Source organism: Thalassophryne amazonica, chromosome 5 (genome assembly GCF_902500255.1).
Source record: "Thalassophryne amazonica chromosome 5, fThaAma1.1, whole genome shotgun sequence".
In the NCBI taxonomy this organism is placed as follows: Eukaryota; Metazoa; Chordata; class Actinopteri; order Batrachoidiformes; family Batrachoididae; genus Thalassophryne; species Thalassophryne amazonica.
The window spans coordinates 18,060,156-18,076,420 of NC_047107.1; the positions used below are offsets into that span (position 1 = coordinate 18,060,156).

General features: G+C 41.2%; 1 protein-coding gene across 1 annotated transcript in view; it reads left to right on the forward strand.

Moving 5' to 3' along the window:
• The window catches only part of LOC117510142 (transmembrane protein 132D), a 223,538-nt gene that overhangs the window by 57,436 nt on the left and 149,837 nt on the right, over positions 1–16,265 (forward strand). The window contains 1 exon segment of the mRNA XM_034169755.1: positions 2,399–3,275. Within this exon segment, the coding sequence (XP_034025646.1) occupies positions 2,399–3,275 (877 nt within the window).

Genomic DNA, 16,265 nt, shown 5'->3' on the forward strand with positions numbered 1-16,265 from the left:
TGCTTCATCCTGGCATCATTGGTGCCAACGTGAATAACTATGTGACTGTATCTCGTGTCATGTTCCTTAGTCTGTCTACCCTTCTGCAGTGTCAGCACCCTAAGATGGGAAGCACTGCTGGGAGCTCTGGCCCCAGGAATACATTTAACATCAGCTGGCATCTGTAACCTGACTTTGTGGGTGATAGAATCCCCTGTCACTAAAGCCCGGCATTTTGGCCTGGAGATAAGAGTGGAAGTCACCTGTGGGCTCAAAGAACTCACATCAGGCATATCCAAGGGGGAGAACCGATTCACAGTTCGCAGTGGTAAGTGTGATTGGGATACCACAACTGGGCACCAAGCCCTACGTGGCTTCCTCCGCCTAACCACAGTCTGAAAACCGTCCTCCACAGCCAGCGTTTCTAGGATGATGCTAATGGGCATGCTAGCTGGCCCAACAATAACCTCATCTGGAGTGCCCGTAACATCTATCTCCACTGAGCTGAGAAGCTGTTCTAACTTACGGACACGGCTCTCTAAAAGAGCCACCCTATCTTCCAGCATCACGCAGGATTTACGTAAAGTGTAAAGTAGTGTACTCTGTGCACAAGAAAATTAAAAAAAGATAGCCAAGCAAGTGCAAGCTAACCACAAATGAATATGCTAACCATTCCTAAGGTTCACACAGTAGATTAATGACCTAAAAGTTACACTGAAAAAGTAACAAAAGTATTATACTGATAATAACAGTAGTTAAAAAAACCCTCCTAAGAGTAAACCACTCCTACGATTAACACAAGAGTAATGTAATGAACTAAAAGCCACATCAGTTACACTGAAAAACTAAAAGAAGTATTAAAGAAACTGGGGGGGTCGACCTAGCTAACGCAAGCTAACCGCTAGTGAAAATGCTAGCCACTCCTAAGATTTACACAGGAGTAAACTAATGACCTAAAATTCACAGCAGTTACACTGAAAAACTAACAGAAGTATTAGACTGGTTAAAAACAGTAATAAAGTAACGGCGGGGGGCTAGCTAACGCAAGCTAACCGGGAGCAAAAGCTACACTTCAAAACAAAAGAAAGTATTAAACAGAAATAAACATTACAACCGTGTAAATATCTGAAGAGTGTCACAACAGCAAACAATCCGTCAGAAGCAAGTTGCCAGATCTGTGAGCCAGCGTCAGCCTCAGAGTCACCAGAGCCACTGGGTTTAGACTGCCTTTTCCTGATTCATCTGTTTGGCATGTTTGATCATTGTGTTTTGAACCTCTGCTTATTTATCTGGATAACTCTCTTACTGGTTCCATCATTTGGGAACTGCCTTAAAGAATTAAATGAATGAATTTTATTTATTACATTTATATAGCACCAAATCACAACAAAGCTGCCTCAAGGCGCTTCATACAAGTAAGGACTAACCTTACCAACCCCTAGAGCAAGCACACAGGTCACAGTGGTAAGGATAAAATCCCTCTGATGATATTGAGGAAGAAACCTCAAGCAGATCAGACTCATGGATGATCCACTGCTTAGGCCATTCTAACAGTTACAAGATTTTTACAAAGTTTAACAAAGTTTTATGAAGTTTGGAAAAACAAAACATCTTCTGCAACAATTTCAGACATGGGATCCCGCTGTCAGTCCAGCATCACACTTTCTACAGACTCTCTGCCTTCCTGTATACAGTACCAAACCCTCGCCTGTGTCCACAACTATCCACGGTGTCTGTTCTTGCATGACATTGCTGCATAGGTGCTTCCTATTCAGTATTCTGACAAATCCTGTATGTCTTTGAAAAAAGGAGAGAATCTTACATTTGGAACACAGTACTTTCAAATACTTTTTGTAACTAGCATGAATGAAATAAACTAGATTTCTTCCCAGGGTAGCCTTAGTTCTACTTCTTCAAAGTAATTGGTAGCCTCCATGCAAGCAACCTTTTCAGTTCTAAGGAGGAGTTGATGTCATAAGATTATTTCACAATCCAGGACCTCAGTCAGTCAGATTGGAGGCATCCAGAAGATCCTCCACAAAGTCAAGGTTAATTGAATCAAATGCTTTGTGAACATCCATATTAAGTACATAGGATGTGATTTTCTTTTTGTGAAACTACACAGTAAATTTTGCTGAGTAAAATTTACTCTGCTGGGACAACATTTGGTCCCAGTCCAAAAAGAATTAAATATACTCTATCACAGTGCTAAATCAACTCCATCACAGTGTAAAATCAACTCTTATTGGAGTAGAAACACTTGATTTGACAAGACAGTAGAGCTGATTTCACTCTAAAACAGAGTGTATTTACTCTTTTTAGACTGGGACCAAATGTTATCCCGGCAGAGTAAATTTTACTCAGCAAAATTTACTGTGTACAGTAGACTTCTTGTGTAATTTTGCATTTTTCCTTACAGATTTGACCAGTCAAGAGGTGGCCGACAGTAAGAGCTCAGTGCCTATCCCTGTCTTCTTGCCCGTCACCTACGACGTGCGGGATGCTGACTACTTTTTCCTTAAGGAGGCTGGGCAAGATTTCATGAGAAACTCCAGCATGCACAGTAACACACAGTCCTTTGTCATCCTAAGAGCCAGTCGCCAACCGGTGGTCAGTGCAACTTACGGTCCGTTCTCCACACAACACCTTGTACCTTCAGATCTGGTCCAATCCGTGCAGCTCTTTAAAGCACCAGGTGTTTTTACCTACAACTGGAAAATACATTCTTTTGTGCTGACCCCTCGTGTTTTTTCCTCCAAACCCAAAGTGCGGGTGCTCTTCTACGTGGCGGGGCGGGACTGGAATAGGGGAGAGGGAAGTGTGGATGAACTACCGTGTGTCACAGTGTATGGTTTCTGGCAAACCCAGGAGGTGCGGAGCTCCTGTGCCTTGGGAGGTGAGAGGGGAATTTGCATGGCAGAGCTCGTTCCTGCATCTGGTTGGTTTGCTCTAGGGTCACAGGGCACGAGCAGGGAGCGGCAGGAGCCCTCTGCTGGGAACCCTGTGGAGCTCTACTACCAGGCTCAGCCCAAACTCAATGGTCAATGTAATTTTATGGATAGAAGCAGATGGAGCAGCTCAGAGCAACAGTCGGAGGATGTTTCTGTCACACCCATGCAGAGAATTGGCAGTGTGCGCCTCCTGCAGATGCCTAAAGGGAAGGCAACCCTTTCTCAACTCAAGCTTGGAAATGCTATTGTTATTCGGACGTCCTCCAAACCACTGATGAAGACTGACATAGCCACCTTTTACATTCTCATGGTCAGCTCTGCTCAGCTGGTTAACTTCACTCTCCGGTAAGCCTACGTCTCTCTCGCTCTCTCTCTCTCTCTCTCTCTCTTTCTCTCTCTCTCTCTCTCTCTCTCGCTCTCTGTCTCTCACACACACTCATAAGGACATTTTTTTTTAGAAGGATTTGTGTATTTGCTGGCTTTGAGTAGAATTAGTCCAAATACAGTTGTATGCAAAAGTTTGGGCACCCCTGATCATTTTCATGATTTTCCTTTATAAATTATTGGTTGTCTGGATCAGAAATTTCAGTTAAATATATCATATAGCAGATGAACACACTGATATTTGAGAAGTGAAATGAAGTTTATAGGATTTACAGAAAGTGTGCAATAATTATTTAAACAAAATTAGGCAGGTGCATAAATGTGGGCACTCTTGTCATTTTATTGATTTGAATACATTTCACACTAATTATTGGAACACAAAATTGGTTTGGTAAGCTCGTTGACCCTTGACTTCCTTACACAGGTGAATCCAATCATGACAAAGGTTATTTAAGGTGGCTATTTGCAAATGTTTCCCCTCTTTGCATCTCTTCTAATGAGTGGCAACATGGGAGCCTCTAAACAACTTTCAAATAACCTGAAAACAAAGATTGTTCAACATCATGGCTTTGGGGAAGGATACAAAAAGCTCTCTCAGAGATTTCAGCTGTCAGTTTCCACTATGAGGAACATACTAAGGAAATGGAAGACCACAGGCACAGTATTAGTTAAGGCCTGCAGTGGCGGGCCAAGAAAAATCTCAGATAAGCTGAAGCGAAGGATGGTGAGAACAGTCATAGTCAACTCACAGACCTGCTCCAAAGACCTAAAACATGATCTTGCTGCAGATAGTGTTTCTGTGCATCATTCAACTATACAGCACACTTTGCACAAAGAGATGCTGTATGATGCTGTAATGCAGAGGAAGCCTTTTCTGCGTGCATGCCACAAACAGAGTAGCTTGAGGTATGCTCAAGCACATCTGGACAAGCCAGCTTAATTTTGGAAAAAGGTGCTGTGGACTGATAAAACTAAAATTGAGTTATTTGGACATAAGAAGGGGTAGTATGCATGACAGAAAAATAACACAGCATTCCAAGAAAAACACTTGCTACCTACAGTACAATTTGGAGGTGGTTCCATCATGCTATGTGGCTGTGTGGCCAGTGCAGGTACTGGGAAGCTTGTTAAAGTTGAGGCTCACATGGATTCCAGTCACTATCAGCAGAATCTTGAGAACAATGTTCATGATCAGTAGCAAAGTTGAAGTTGCGCCGGGGCTGGATATTTCAACAAGACAACGACCTTAAACACTGCTCAAAATCTACTAAGGCATTCATGCAGACAAACAAGTACAATGTTCTGGAATGGCCATCTCAGTCCCCAGACCTGATTATTATTGAAAATCTGTGGTGTAATTTTAAGCGGACTGTCCATGCTCAGAAACCAACAAACCTGAGATGTTTTGTTAAGAAGAATGGTCCAAAATACCATCAACCAGAATCCAGACTTTCACTGGAAGCTATAGGAAGCATTTAGAGGCTCTTATTTCTGCAAAAGGAGGATCGACTAAACATTGATGTATTTTTTCTGTTGGGGTGTCCAAAATTAAGCACCTGCGTAATTTTGTTTAAAGAATTATTGCACACTTTCTGTAAATCCTATAAGCTTCATTTCACTTCTCAAATATCATTGTGTTTGTCTGCTATATGATATATTTAACTGAAATTGCTGATCCAGACAACCAATGATTTATAAAGGAAATCATGGAAATCATCAGGGGTGCCCAAACTTTTACATACAACTATTATTTTCAGTTCATCTAAAAAAAAAAAAAAAAAAAAAAAAAAAAAACTGGTGGAATGATCAGTCTTATCAAGATGAGGAATGTGTTAAATTTATGCTGTGTTCAGGATCCAATTGTGGTTTCTGGATGACTTTATTCTATACACTGACTAAATTTGCTAACATTAAATTTAAATTTTTCAGAATAAGACACTGATATTAGATGTGTGCATAAAAGGGCAGGCATGGTGGACAAGAGGTATAGTGAATGAATTAATTTATTCAACTCAAAATAGCAAAGAAAACTCATAAAGAAAACAATTTAACAGCATACCCATGTGCCTGAAAGGGTGTAGGCAGAAGCAAAAGCTTATAAACACCCACCCCTTTAACCAAAAAAATAAAAATATATACATATGTATATACAATATAAATATACATATACCCATAATAACAAATACAAAATATAAATTAATCACCGAACTAAAATTTCAAAACACAAACATGCAAACAGCAGTGTACTATGCACAAACCCAAAAACAAAACAAAATCGATAAACCTAAGTATGCTTGTTTCTGGTTCAAACCCACCCTCGCCAATTTTGCATGTAAAATCAAGTTGTGTCAGGAAGGGCATCTGGAGGAAAACTTGTGCCAAATCAACATGCTGCTCCACCTCTGATATGCTGTGGTACCCAGAATAAATACAAGGGAACAGATGAAGGGACTTACTCTTAACTTTTATTGCTCTTATATAAAACGCTACCTCATGTTTCTAGTTGCAAAGTCAGAAATGTAATGTGTGTAACTCCATTACGGTGCTGTGGTGAGCTGACTTTCCAGGTCTGCAGTTTTCTGCCAAAGTAGGGTATTGTTGAAGTATTGCAATATTTACGGCTCCCCGTGAGCACTTTCAGATATATTCCGTTCCTTTGTGCTCTGGTATTGACCTGGTTTTGTGTGTGTGTGTGTGTGTGTGTGTGTGTGTGTGTGTGTGTGTGTGTGTGTGTGTGTGTGTGTGTGTGTGTGTGTGTGTGTGTGTGTGTGTGTGTGTGTGTGTGTGTGTGTGTGTGATACAGAGATGTGACAACCCCATGTGGGAATGTGTTCTGTGCTTTCACCTGTGATGTGGATCTGATTTCTGTTTGTCCTGATGGGCGTCTACAGATAAAACCTTTATTTGTTTCTTAGTTTTTGTTGGAGTGTTCTACTTTGAATTGCTTGTTTGTTGGTGTTTGCCAAATCCATTTTGTTATCTGTCAGGTTTGCAGTTGCAGTCGTGAACCCAAAAATGCAGGTAGCAACTACCACAGGATGTGGATGCTAAAGAAAGGGGATTTATTACAAAACCAAGGGAGTTTAGTTCAACAAACGGAGTCCAAACAGCACCACAGTTAACAAACCAAAACACAGGTAACAAAAATAACTGAATAACACTAAGGGCTAGGAATGCAGGGAAAACCAAAAAAACTCTGAGGTAAGATACACACTAGTCAGGAACAGCAGGGGACAAAGAAACATCTGGCAACCGGTGAAGGAAATGGGGCATTGATAAATATTGAAAACATAAATGAACAAATGAGGTACAGGTGTGGGAAAATAGGGGAGGCCAGGACACACATGATGAAACTAACACATGGTGACTCAAAACTCAACAGAAACCCGAGGGTGAGTGGAACCAAAAACATCAAGATAATAATACACAACCTAAGAAGGGAAACACAAAATAACCAAATACAAAACCAAGGAAACAGTGGTAGAAAACTAACATGAATCTCATAAGTGTACAGAGTGCCAACAGAAAAATAACTAACAGAAGACGAACATAACAATACAAGATTGAAACATAATGACAAAAAACATAGAGACACTGACAGAGTACAGGTCACAAGCATGACTAACCCGGATGACAGACACAGACTGGAAATAGAACCCAAAGAATACTAACAAAAGGACACTGACAGAACACAATGACAATTAACATAAGGGCACAGACAAAGGACTGACCACAGATATGGACCACAGACACAGACAGGGAGCAGAACAAAAAGAATACTAACAAAAGGACACAGATAGAACACAATGACAATCAACACAAGGACACAGACAAAGGACTGACCACAGATATGGACCACAGACACAGACACAGAGTAGAACACAAATAATACTAACAAAAGGACACAGACACAGGACTGACCACAGATACGGACCAGAGACACAGACAGGGAGTAGACCACAACGAATACAAACAAAAGGACACAGACACAGGACTGACCACATATACGGACCACAGACACAGACAGGCAGTAAAACACAAAGAATACTAACAAAAGGACACAGACAGAACACAGTGTCAATTAGCATAAGGAGACAGACAAAGGCCTGACCACAGATATGGACCACAGACACAGACAGGGAGCAGAACACAAAGAATACTAACAAAAGGACACAGACAGAACACAATGACATTTAACACAAGGACACAGACAAAGGACTGACCACAGATACGGACCACAGACACAGACAGGGAGTAGAACACAAATAATACTAACAAAAGGACACAGACAGAACACAATGACAATTAACACAAGGACACAGACACAGGACTGACCATAGATATGGACCAAGACACAGACAGGGAGCAGAACACAAAGAATACTAACAAAACAACACAGACAGAACACAATGACAATTAACACAAGGACACAGACAAAGGACTGACCACAGATATGGACTACAGACATACCAGACCAGACCATACAGACCACAACAGTTATATGTACAAACTTTGATGATGTCATTGTAAAGGAAGATATCAGGAGCATGAGAGCACACCTACATGCAGACTACATACACACGTTAGATTAGCTGCAATATGCAGTCTGACCACTAGATGTCTTCAAAACCACCTTGAACATTGCTAAATGTCCCTTTAAAAGACATGTTGCACAGAATTCATTACAGCTCAGATTTTGGCTATTGGTGGTCATGTATTGATATACCTGTAGTAATTTGTGTACTTCTGTGATCACTCTGTAAGCGTACGTCAATCAAAACAAACACAGAGAGAGATTGCTGAAAACAAAGTACACTGAAAAAAAGAAAATACTTGAACCAAGTTAATTTATTTGTGTCACTTGGTAACATCTCAATGAATCAAGTTCTTTGAAATTAAATTAATAAATTAGATTAGCATGTGTTAATCTAACACATGCTAATCTGTGTTAGCAGATTAGCACAAAGATCAAACATTAATGCTAATGTGTTAGCATTAACACATGCTAATTAGATTAGCATGTGTTAATCTAATTTATTAACTTCATTTCAAAGAATTCATTTAGGTGTTACCAACTGAAACAAATCAATTCAGTTGGTTGTTTTTTCAGCATACTCATTAGTATGCTACATGTTCAGTGTTCAGGCAGCCTGCAAAGACACACGTACACACAGCCGGGTTAAAAGAGCACCGTAGAGAGTTTCACATCCTCAGTTACAACGGACGTAAAACCAGGCCCGGCGCCAGAAAAAAATATTAAGGGGACGATGAGTTTATCACAGGGGGCGGGGTCGCTCCTCCCCCACACACAAAAAAATTGCGCACCGGAGGGTACCTGCCTCTGAGCGTGCGTAATGAATTGGGTGTGCTCCTAGAAAGCTCGTTTATTTAGGCTACACCATTGTAAGAAACTGACTAAGAGTAAAGAGTGATGACAGTATTTTTTAATTATTATTTGAACGTATAGACCCTCAGTAAAATGATCTCCTGCATACCACAAAACCAAACCAACAACTGATCTGAGAAACAACACAAGACAGTAGATTAACCCCACATAAACCTTTCATGTAGATGTACAGTGGTCCCTCGTTTATCGCGGGAGTTACGTTCTAAAAATAGCCCGCAATAGGTGAAATCCGTGAAGTAGTCAGCGTTATTTCTTACAATTATTATAGACGTTTTAAGGCTGTAAAACCCCTCACTACACACTATACACTTTTCTCAAACAGGCATTAACATTTTCTCACTTTTCTCTCGTGTGTAAACACTCTCAAAGTTCAAACCTTAGTAGAAAAATAAGACCAACCTGTTTTCAGGCCCAAACATTTGTTTGAGAAATAAAAATAGAACGTTTTCCTATAAATAATTATGATGGCTTTTAGAACTAATGAATTTAATTTTAACTATCAACCAACGAGGTTGGACACATAAAAAATTATTAATAGTAACTGACCAGTATTTCACTGTTCCTCTGATCGTGCCTCTTCATCCTGACGCCGCGCCACTGTCGCGCCTTTTTCCACTCACACCTCGCTGCAGGTGTCTTTTTACGAGTGAAGAACACAGTTATGGGTAGTTGTTGTTGACACTCTTTTTTCTTCTGGGCAAGAAGATTCTTATAAACAGACATGCAGAACACAATGCGCGTACTCTCCCTTCGCGGTGCCGCAACAGGTGTCCCGTCATCTTGACAGAACACCGGCCTGCTTGATGAGAACGCAGAGCACAATGCGCTGTTAAAAAAAAAAAAAAGCATGCAAAATTCGACTAAAAAAATCTGCGAAACTGCGAGGCGCTATATTTTCTAGTATTTCTTTTTCTTTCTTTTTTATTTTATTTTTGATAACTCTCACATCCGAGGGGGCGAGGTTGATGATGTGAGGAGGCGTCGCCCCCAAACGCCCCCTCATGGCGCCGGGTCCAAGTAAAACAGTGTCCTGCTCTGCTACAAGCAGTAGAATCTGTACACATCTGGATCCTAAATCCGACAGACTCTCTCAAAAAATTAAAAGAGTTGCAGGTGAAGTGCATCGCCTCCTCTGTATGGAACACTGGAGGCATGCGCAATGTTTTGTGCACATCCATAAGCTGGTAGAAAATCCTGATGCTCCTGAAAATGACGTGTACCGGACTTTTTCCAAGCATCCACTGATCTGAATGAATGCTGAACTATCATTTTTGCATGATTGATCAGTAGTTTGATCATCTGATGTTGCAGCATTAGTTTCACTCTTGTCCTGTTTCTGCATTTGCTCGGACAAACATCTCCTGTTTTCCAGAAATGCATCTGCTGACTCGCCAAGCGAGACATTTAATTAACAATAAAGTACAACAGCGAAAAATTAATCATGACCACATGTGTGCAGATGGACTTACAGTTGTCAATCCTTTGATGTTGTGTTGTTGGATGGCACATTAAATAACATGCAACATGTCCTTTGAAAGGATATAGCCTTGAAAATTAACTAGTTTGATTGAAAAACAACTTTAACAACTTTGTTTAAGTCAATGTTTTTATCATCTTCACGTACTCATGTTTTATGTAAATATCTTCTCACTTGTGTTTTTAAAGGTGAAAACTCTAGTCAAAAGAATTTAGTGTCTGCTGTTATTCAAACGTAATAAGTACAACATATCGCTGGCCAGATATCTCTGTGAGAACTCGTACAAAGGTGTATGTAAACATACGTTATGTTTGAGACCAGAGTGTGGTATCTCGGACAGTGTCAAGTATTTTTCGTTTACTAGTCACAATATATCAATGGTCAATAATCTTTTGTCTCCATTCTAGTCCAGATCATCTCTATTTTGTTATTTTCATGTTGTTGTTTTGTAATGCTTTTATCATGTTTTTATGTCTCCATTGGAGGTTTAATCAGATCAAATCAAATCAAATTTAACTTAGTGACATAAAACAATAAAATTGTAATATCACAAGCATGAGTAATTTTATAGGTCCTGTGTACACTTTGAATACCTGTCTATTTGTTCACCGCTGAAGTTCGCACGGCCGCTTTTATGAAGATGCACCTTTACGATAACGAGATTATTACTAAAAGGAAACGTAGGTTGAGCGTAGAGCAGGTAGATCAGTGGTTAAGGAGGAGGAGCCTGCTGATATGTAGACTTGGGCTCAAATCCTGCTCATGTTACTTGTTGGTATCCTTGGTGTCCCATTGTTTCGGTCCGCCCATCTATAAATGGAAACCAGCCTTGGCTGTGGAAGTAACCTACAGAACCAGTCCAAACCTTTGACTGGTACCGAACATCAGACTGGTTTCCCATCCAGGAGGAGTCATGGATTCTCATCTGCTTCACACTGTGGAATCCGAAAACAAGCATTGGCACCAAAGGGCCTATATGGGACCTACCGGACTTCTTCTGCAGGTTCAGTGCAGTTTTAATTAGCTGGCTATAAGAATTCAGTGCAGCAATTGTTCCAAATAAGGGAATATTGAATGAAATGAGATTTAGTCTTTATTATGCAATTTCTATTAATATAAAAGAAGGATTAACTGTCTGAGAAATACAGTATATTATTTTAATGAAATGTGAACACACACACATACACAGCCAGACGATGTAAAGTTCCATTTCAGCTTTTAGTCATCAAGCTTGATGTGGTTCACACCAAATCACATGCAGCTTGTGACTCATTCCAGCTCTGCTGTAAAGATACACTCGGACTGTGTTCTGCTCAGTGCTTCTGAAAGCATGAAGATTACAGAGATTAAACACAAAGCTCTATTTAATTTAAGGCTCTGTTCTTATTTTGGATGTTTTTTCTTCGATAGGAGATTAGAGCATTTTGAGTACTGTCTTAAAGGTCAGGTCACATCAAGTCCTGAAGCATACACTGGCGTCGCACGTCGCTCCATCCGCTACCCTACGGAACCATCTTGGATTCTGGATTACAAAATCTCCATCAGATAATCAGGGTTGGGTATCAAGAACCGGTTCTTTCATGTATCGTTAAGAAATGATTTGATCCACCGACATCAATAGCCTTTTTGTTAACGATTCCCTTATCGGTCCTTCAAAGCAGCCGTTGTTTTTGAGGGTGTTTGTCGGGAAAATGATCATTTTTCTACATTGATGACAGACCCTGCAGCGGCTCTGTAATCAACCGCTTCTGCAGCGCGGATCTGCTTTGAACCTTGAACCAATGAAGCAGTGTTCCGATCCACTGCTTCGTTGGTTCATTGCTTCGCTCCTCTTCAGAAGCCGCAACTCTGCTTCTTATCCCACTCTCAAAGCCATTAAAATATGTCAAGGTGCGGATTAAAAAACTGCGGATTAAAGTTAGTGACTTTAATCTGCACTTTTGTGTAGATTAAAGTCACTAACTGGGACTCCTGTCTTATTGCGAGAAAGAAACGAGAATCGTCCTCCTTTCCGTTGCTCCAAACGCTGCGCCGCTCTCTACTGAGTCAAGATAGAAAGATAAAGTCCACTCAGAATTAATAACTTCAACGCGAATCGCTGTTTAAATCAAATGACACCTCTTTCCAAATGTTGTAATACAACCAATAAACTGCAGTCGATCAAAATTTTCCTCCCAAAATGAGACGTCCTGCACTGACGTGCAGCAGCCCAAGACTGCAGACCTGCAGACTCCAGCAGCCAGCTGAGCTCAGCTCAGACATATGGAGAGACTTTCATGCCATTAATACCTGAAAGGAAATGCTTTTGACAAAAACTACAGATTTTTGTTTATTACTATTTATGTCCAGAGATCAAGGATACAGTGAGCAATTTCATATTTATTTACTTTAAGACTCAATAAAATGTTGTTGACATAGAAAACCTGTAAAGCCTGCTTTTAGTACACAGAAAATTCACAGGAGGTATCGATAAGGGAACCGATAAGGAATCAGATTGATAAGCGGAATCGATAATGGTATCGATATCGATAAAATCTTATCAATACCCATCCCTAGATAATCAGTCATCCCCACTCTCACAAAGTCACCATCTATCTGCCACAGCTAGGTGAATCGTGAGTGTGTCCTTGGCCTTTTGCAGCCACTGGTGTAATCAATACAGAAGCTCCTGCTTGCTGGATCATGCCAAGAGAAACGTGTCACGTCGCTGATGCTTTCTCACAGAACAAGTGAGGCTCCTCATCTGTGCCTCCCTACGTTTTGTTCTCTTCTATAGGAGACATTCTCATTTCTTCCATAGATGGGATGGCGACAGTGTACCCCTCCACACACGCCTCCACATGGAGTGGGAGAAGAATAACTGGAGCATATCATTGAGATTAAATGTGCAAATCCTTTGGAATGTGTTCTTTGACAACAACAACAAAGTCCGTAGTCTTATTTCAGTCAAACGTCTTGTGAACAGCAATGTCAACACTGTGTATGATGACTGAAAAGAAACTCAGCAACAAACTTATCTTCTGCACATCCTTTATCCCTGCTCAGAATTTCTATGCTCGGGACTATCGTAATTTCAGGACTATTGACCGTACCTGAATTTAAGTTGTACCCAGCAACTTTAAAAAGAAAAAAAAATGTACATATATAGGCCGCACTTGTTCATAAGCTGCAGTTTTCCATGTTGTAACATGAGATATTTACACAGAAAGATGTGACACAGAAAGATTTTTTTTTAACTTTTAATTAAAGATGTACCGGTAACATAAAGAAATACATACCATAAATGCTTTTATCCAAAGGTGGAACACATAAATATTGATGAGCACAGCATCGAGCACACACACGGTGTTGCACGGCATCTCCGCTCACACAGAGGCAAAACTGAGTAATTTTAACATTATTATTATTTTTTTTTTCCATGAGATAATTTAATCGTGGTGCAGAGGGGCGGGGGGGGGGGTCTCTACTGACAGCACCACAGACACCCAACCAGGATTACACCTGTAACAGACCATGCCAGTCCTGGATCAGCCCAGCCACACCAGGCGCTGCAAGTCAGCAACCTGATACAGATGACTTTTCTTCAGCCACAATAAGGAATTAAAGCATTTTCAGATGTCATTTTCCAAAATCAGTAGGCTTTATGTGGATAATATTTCTTCAGGATGTGATGATGAATTCCACTGAAGTGGACAGGTAAGACTTTATATTTACTCCATGTGTGAATTTACTCTGCATGAGGACCATGGCTTTCAGCCAATCAATGGGCAGCATAAGGGCCCCTTCACACATAGTACGAATGTGGCCAAATTGCACCTGAAGCAGGAATTGTACGAGGTCTGTCAATAAAGTATAGGTCCTTTTTATTTTTTTCAAAAACTATATGGATTTCATTCATATGTTTTTACGTCAGACATGCTTGAACCCTCGTGCGCATGCGTGAGTTTTTCCACGCCTGTCGGTGATGTCATTCGCCTGTGAGCACTCCTTGTGGGAGTAGTCGTCCAGCCCCTCGTCGGAATTCCTTTGTCTGAGAAGTTGCTGAGAGATTGGCGCTTTGTTTGATCAAAATTTTTTCTAAACCTGTGAGACACATCGAAGTGGACACGGTTCGAAAAATTAAGCTGGTTTTCAGTGAAAATTTTAACGGCTGATGAGAGATTTTGAGGTGATACTGTCGCTTTAAGGACTTCCCACGGTGCGAGACGTCGCGCAGCGCTCTAAGGCGCCGTCGTCAGCCTGTTTCAAGCTGAAAACCTCCACATTTCAGGCTCTGTTGATCCAGGACGTCGTGAGAGAACAGAGAAGTTTCAGAAGAAGTCGGTTTCAGCATTTTATCCAGATATTCCACTGTTAAAGGAGATTTTTTTTAATGAAAGACGTGCGGGTGGATTGCAGCGTCGGCTTGTAGCCGCCGCGACGCTCCGCCACAGGAAAAACACCTCTGTTGGAAGCCTTAAGGACAAGTTGGAACATGTCCAGCTGTTAAACAATTTCTCATATACTCACTCCACTGAAAGCCATCAAAAGCCGCCTGGATTTTACAAATGGTTATCAACATGGAGGTGTTTTTCCTGTGCCGCTGCACCGCGCCGGCTGCGTCCCGACGCGCGGACCCGTCCGCATGTCTTTCATTAAAAAAATCTCCTTTAACAGTGGAATATCCGGATAAAATGCTGAAACCGACTTCTTCTGAAACTTCTCTGTTCTCTCACGACGTCCTGGATCAACAGAGCCTGAAATGTGGATGTTTTCAGCTTGAAACAGGCTGACGATGGTACCTGAGAGCGCTGCGCGACGTCTCGCACCATGGGATGTCCTTAAAGCGACAGTATCACCTCAAAATCTCTCATCAGCCGTTAAAATTTTCACTGAAAACCAGCTTAATTTTTCGAACCGTGTCCACTTCGATGTGTCTCACAGGTTTAGAAAAAATTTTGATCAAACAAAGCGCCAGTCTCTCAGCAACTTCTCAGACAAAGGAATTCTGACGAGGGGCTGGACGACTCCTCCCACAAGGAGTGCTCACAGGCGAATGACGTCACCGACAGGCGTGGAAAAACTCACGCATGCGCACGAGGGTTCAAGCATGTCTGACGTAAAAACATATGAATGAAATCCATATAGTTTTTGAAAAAATAAAAAGGACCTATACTTTATTGACAGCCCTCGTATGCAATTCGTGTAAAATCTGAGTTGCCTCCAACGCCATGTACAGCTGTCGCTGCTGCTATTTGTGCACACCAGCGACTGCAAGACAGAGAGTTTTTTTATTTCATTTATATAGCGCCAAATCTCAACAAAGTTGCCTCAAGGCGCTTCACACAAGTAAGGTTTAACCTTACCAACCCCCCCAGAGCAAGCACAAATGCGACAGTGGTAAGGAAAAACTCCCTCTGATGATTTGAGGAAGAAACCTCAAGCAGACCAGACTCAAGCAGAGAGAAAAAAACAGAATCCAACATCAGAAAGACAAGAAATACATTATAATTTGTCAGCATTAAGCAACAAGAAAAACAGAAGAAATACTAAGGTGATCGCTGGCGACTAGCCCTAAGCTTCACTAAAAGACCCAGAATTTAGATAAAGTCGAGGCCGCAGCCTGCACTGTTTACTAATCAAATGAATTCAAAAGAGTAAAAAGCATAGTAACATACTATGCCAGTATGCTAACCACACAAAAGGGAAGTTCTTCTTAAGTGTTGACTTGAAATTCTCTACAGAATCTGACTGTTTTATTGACACAGGGAGATCAGTCTACAGAACAGGGGCACAATAAGAGAAAGCTCTGTGACCTGCAAACCTGCAGAGTGCCCTATGAGAGCCCATTTGATCCCTCTTGCGGCAGGTGTTGGCCAAATTTCAGGTCACACACACAACTTTCTAACACCGCTCGGTTGACACTTACAAAATGTGTGGCTATTCGCACTGTTAGCATGACAGTGAGCAGATGATCACTTTTGAGCTGGCCGTGAAATTTGTCTAAATGCCCTCACGAGTGTGGCACTGCAAAAGAGCAACACACATGTGGCGTGCCAGAGTGTCGGGGGGGGCGCACTTGCATGAA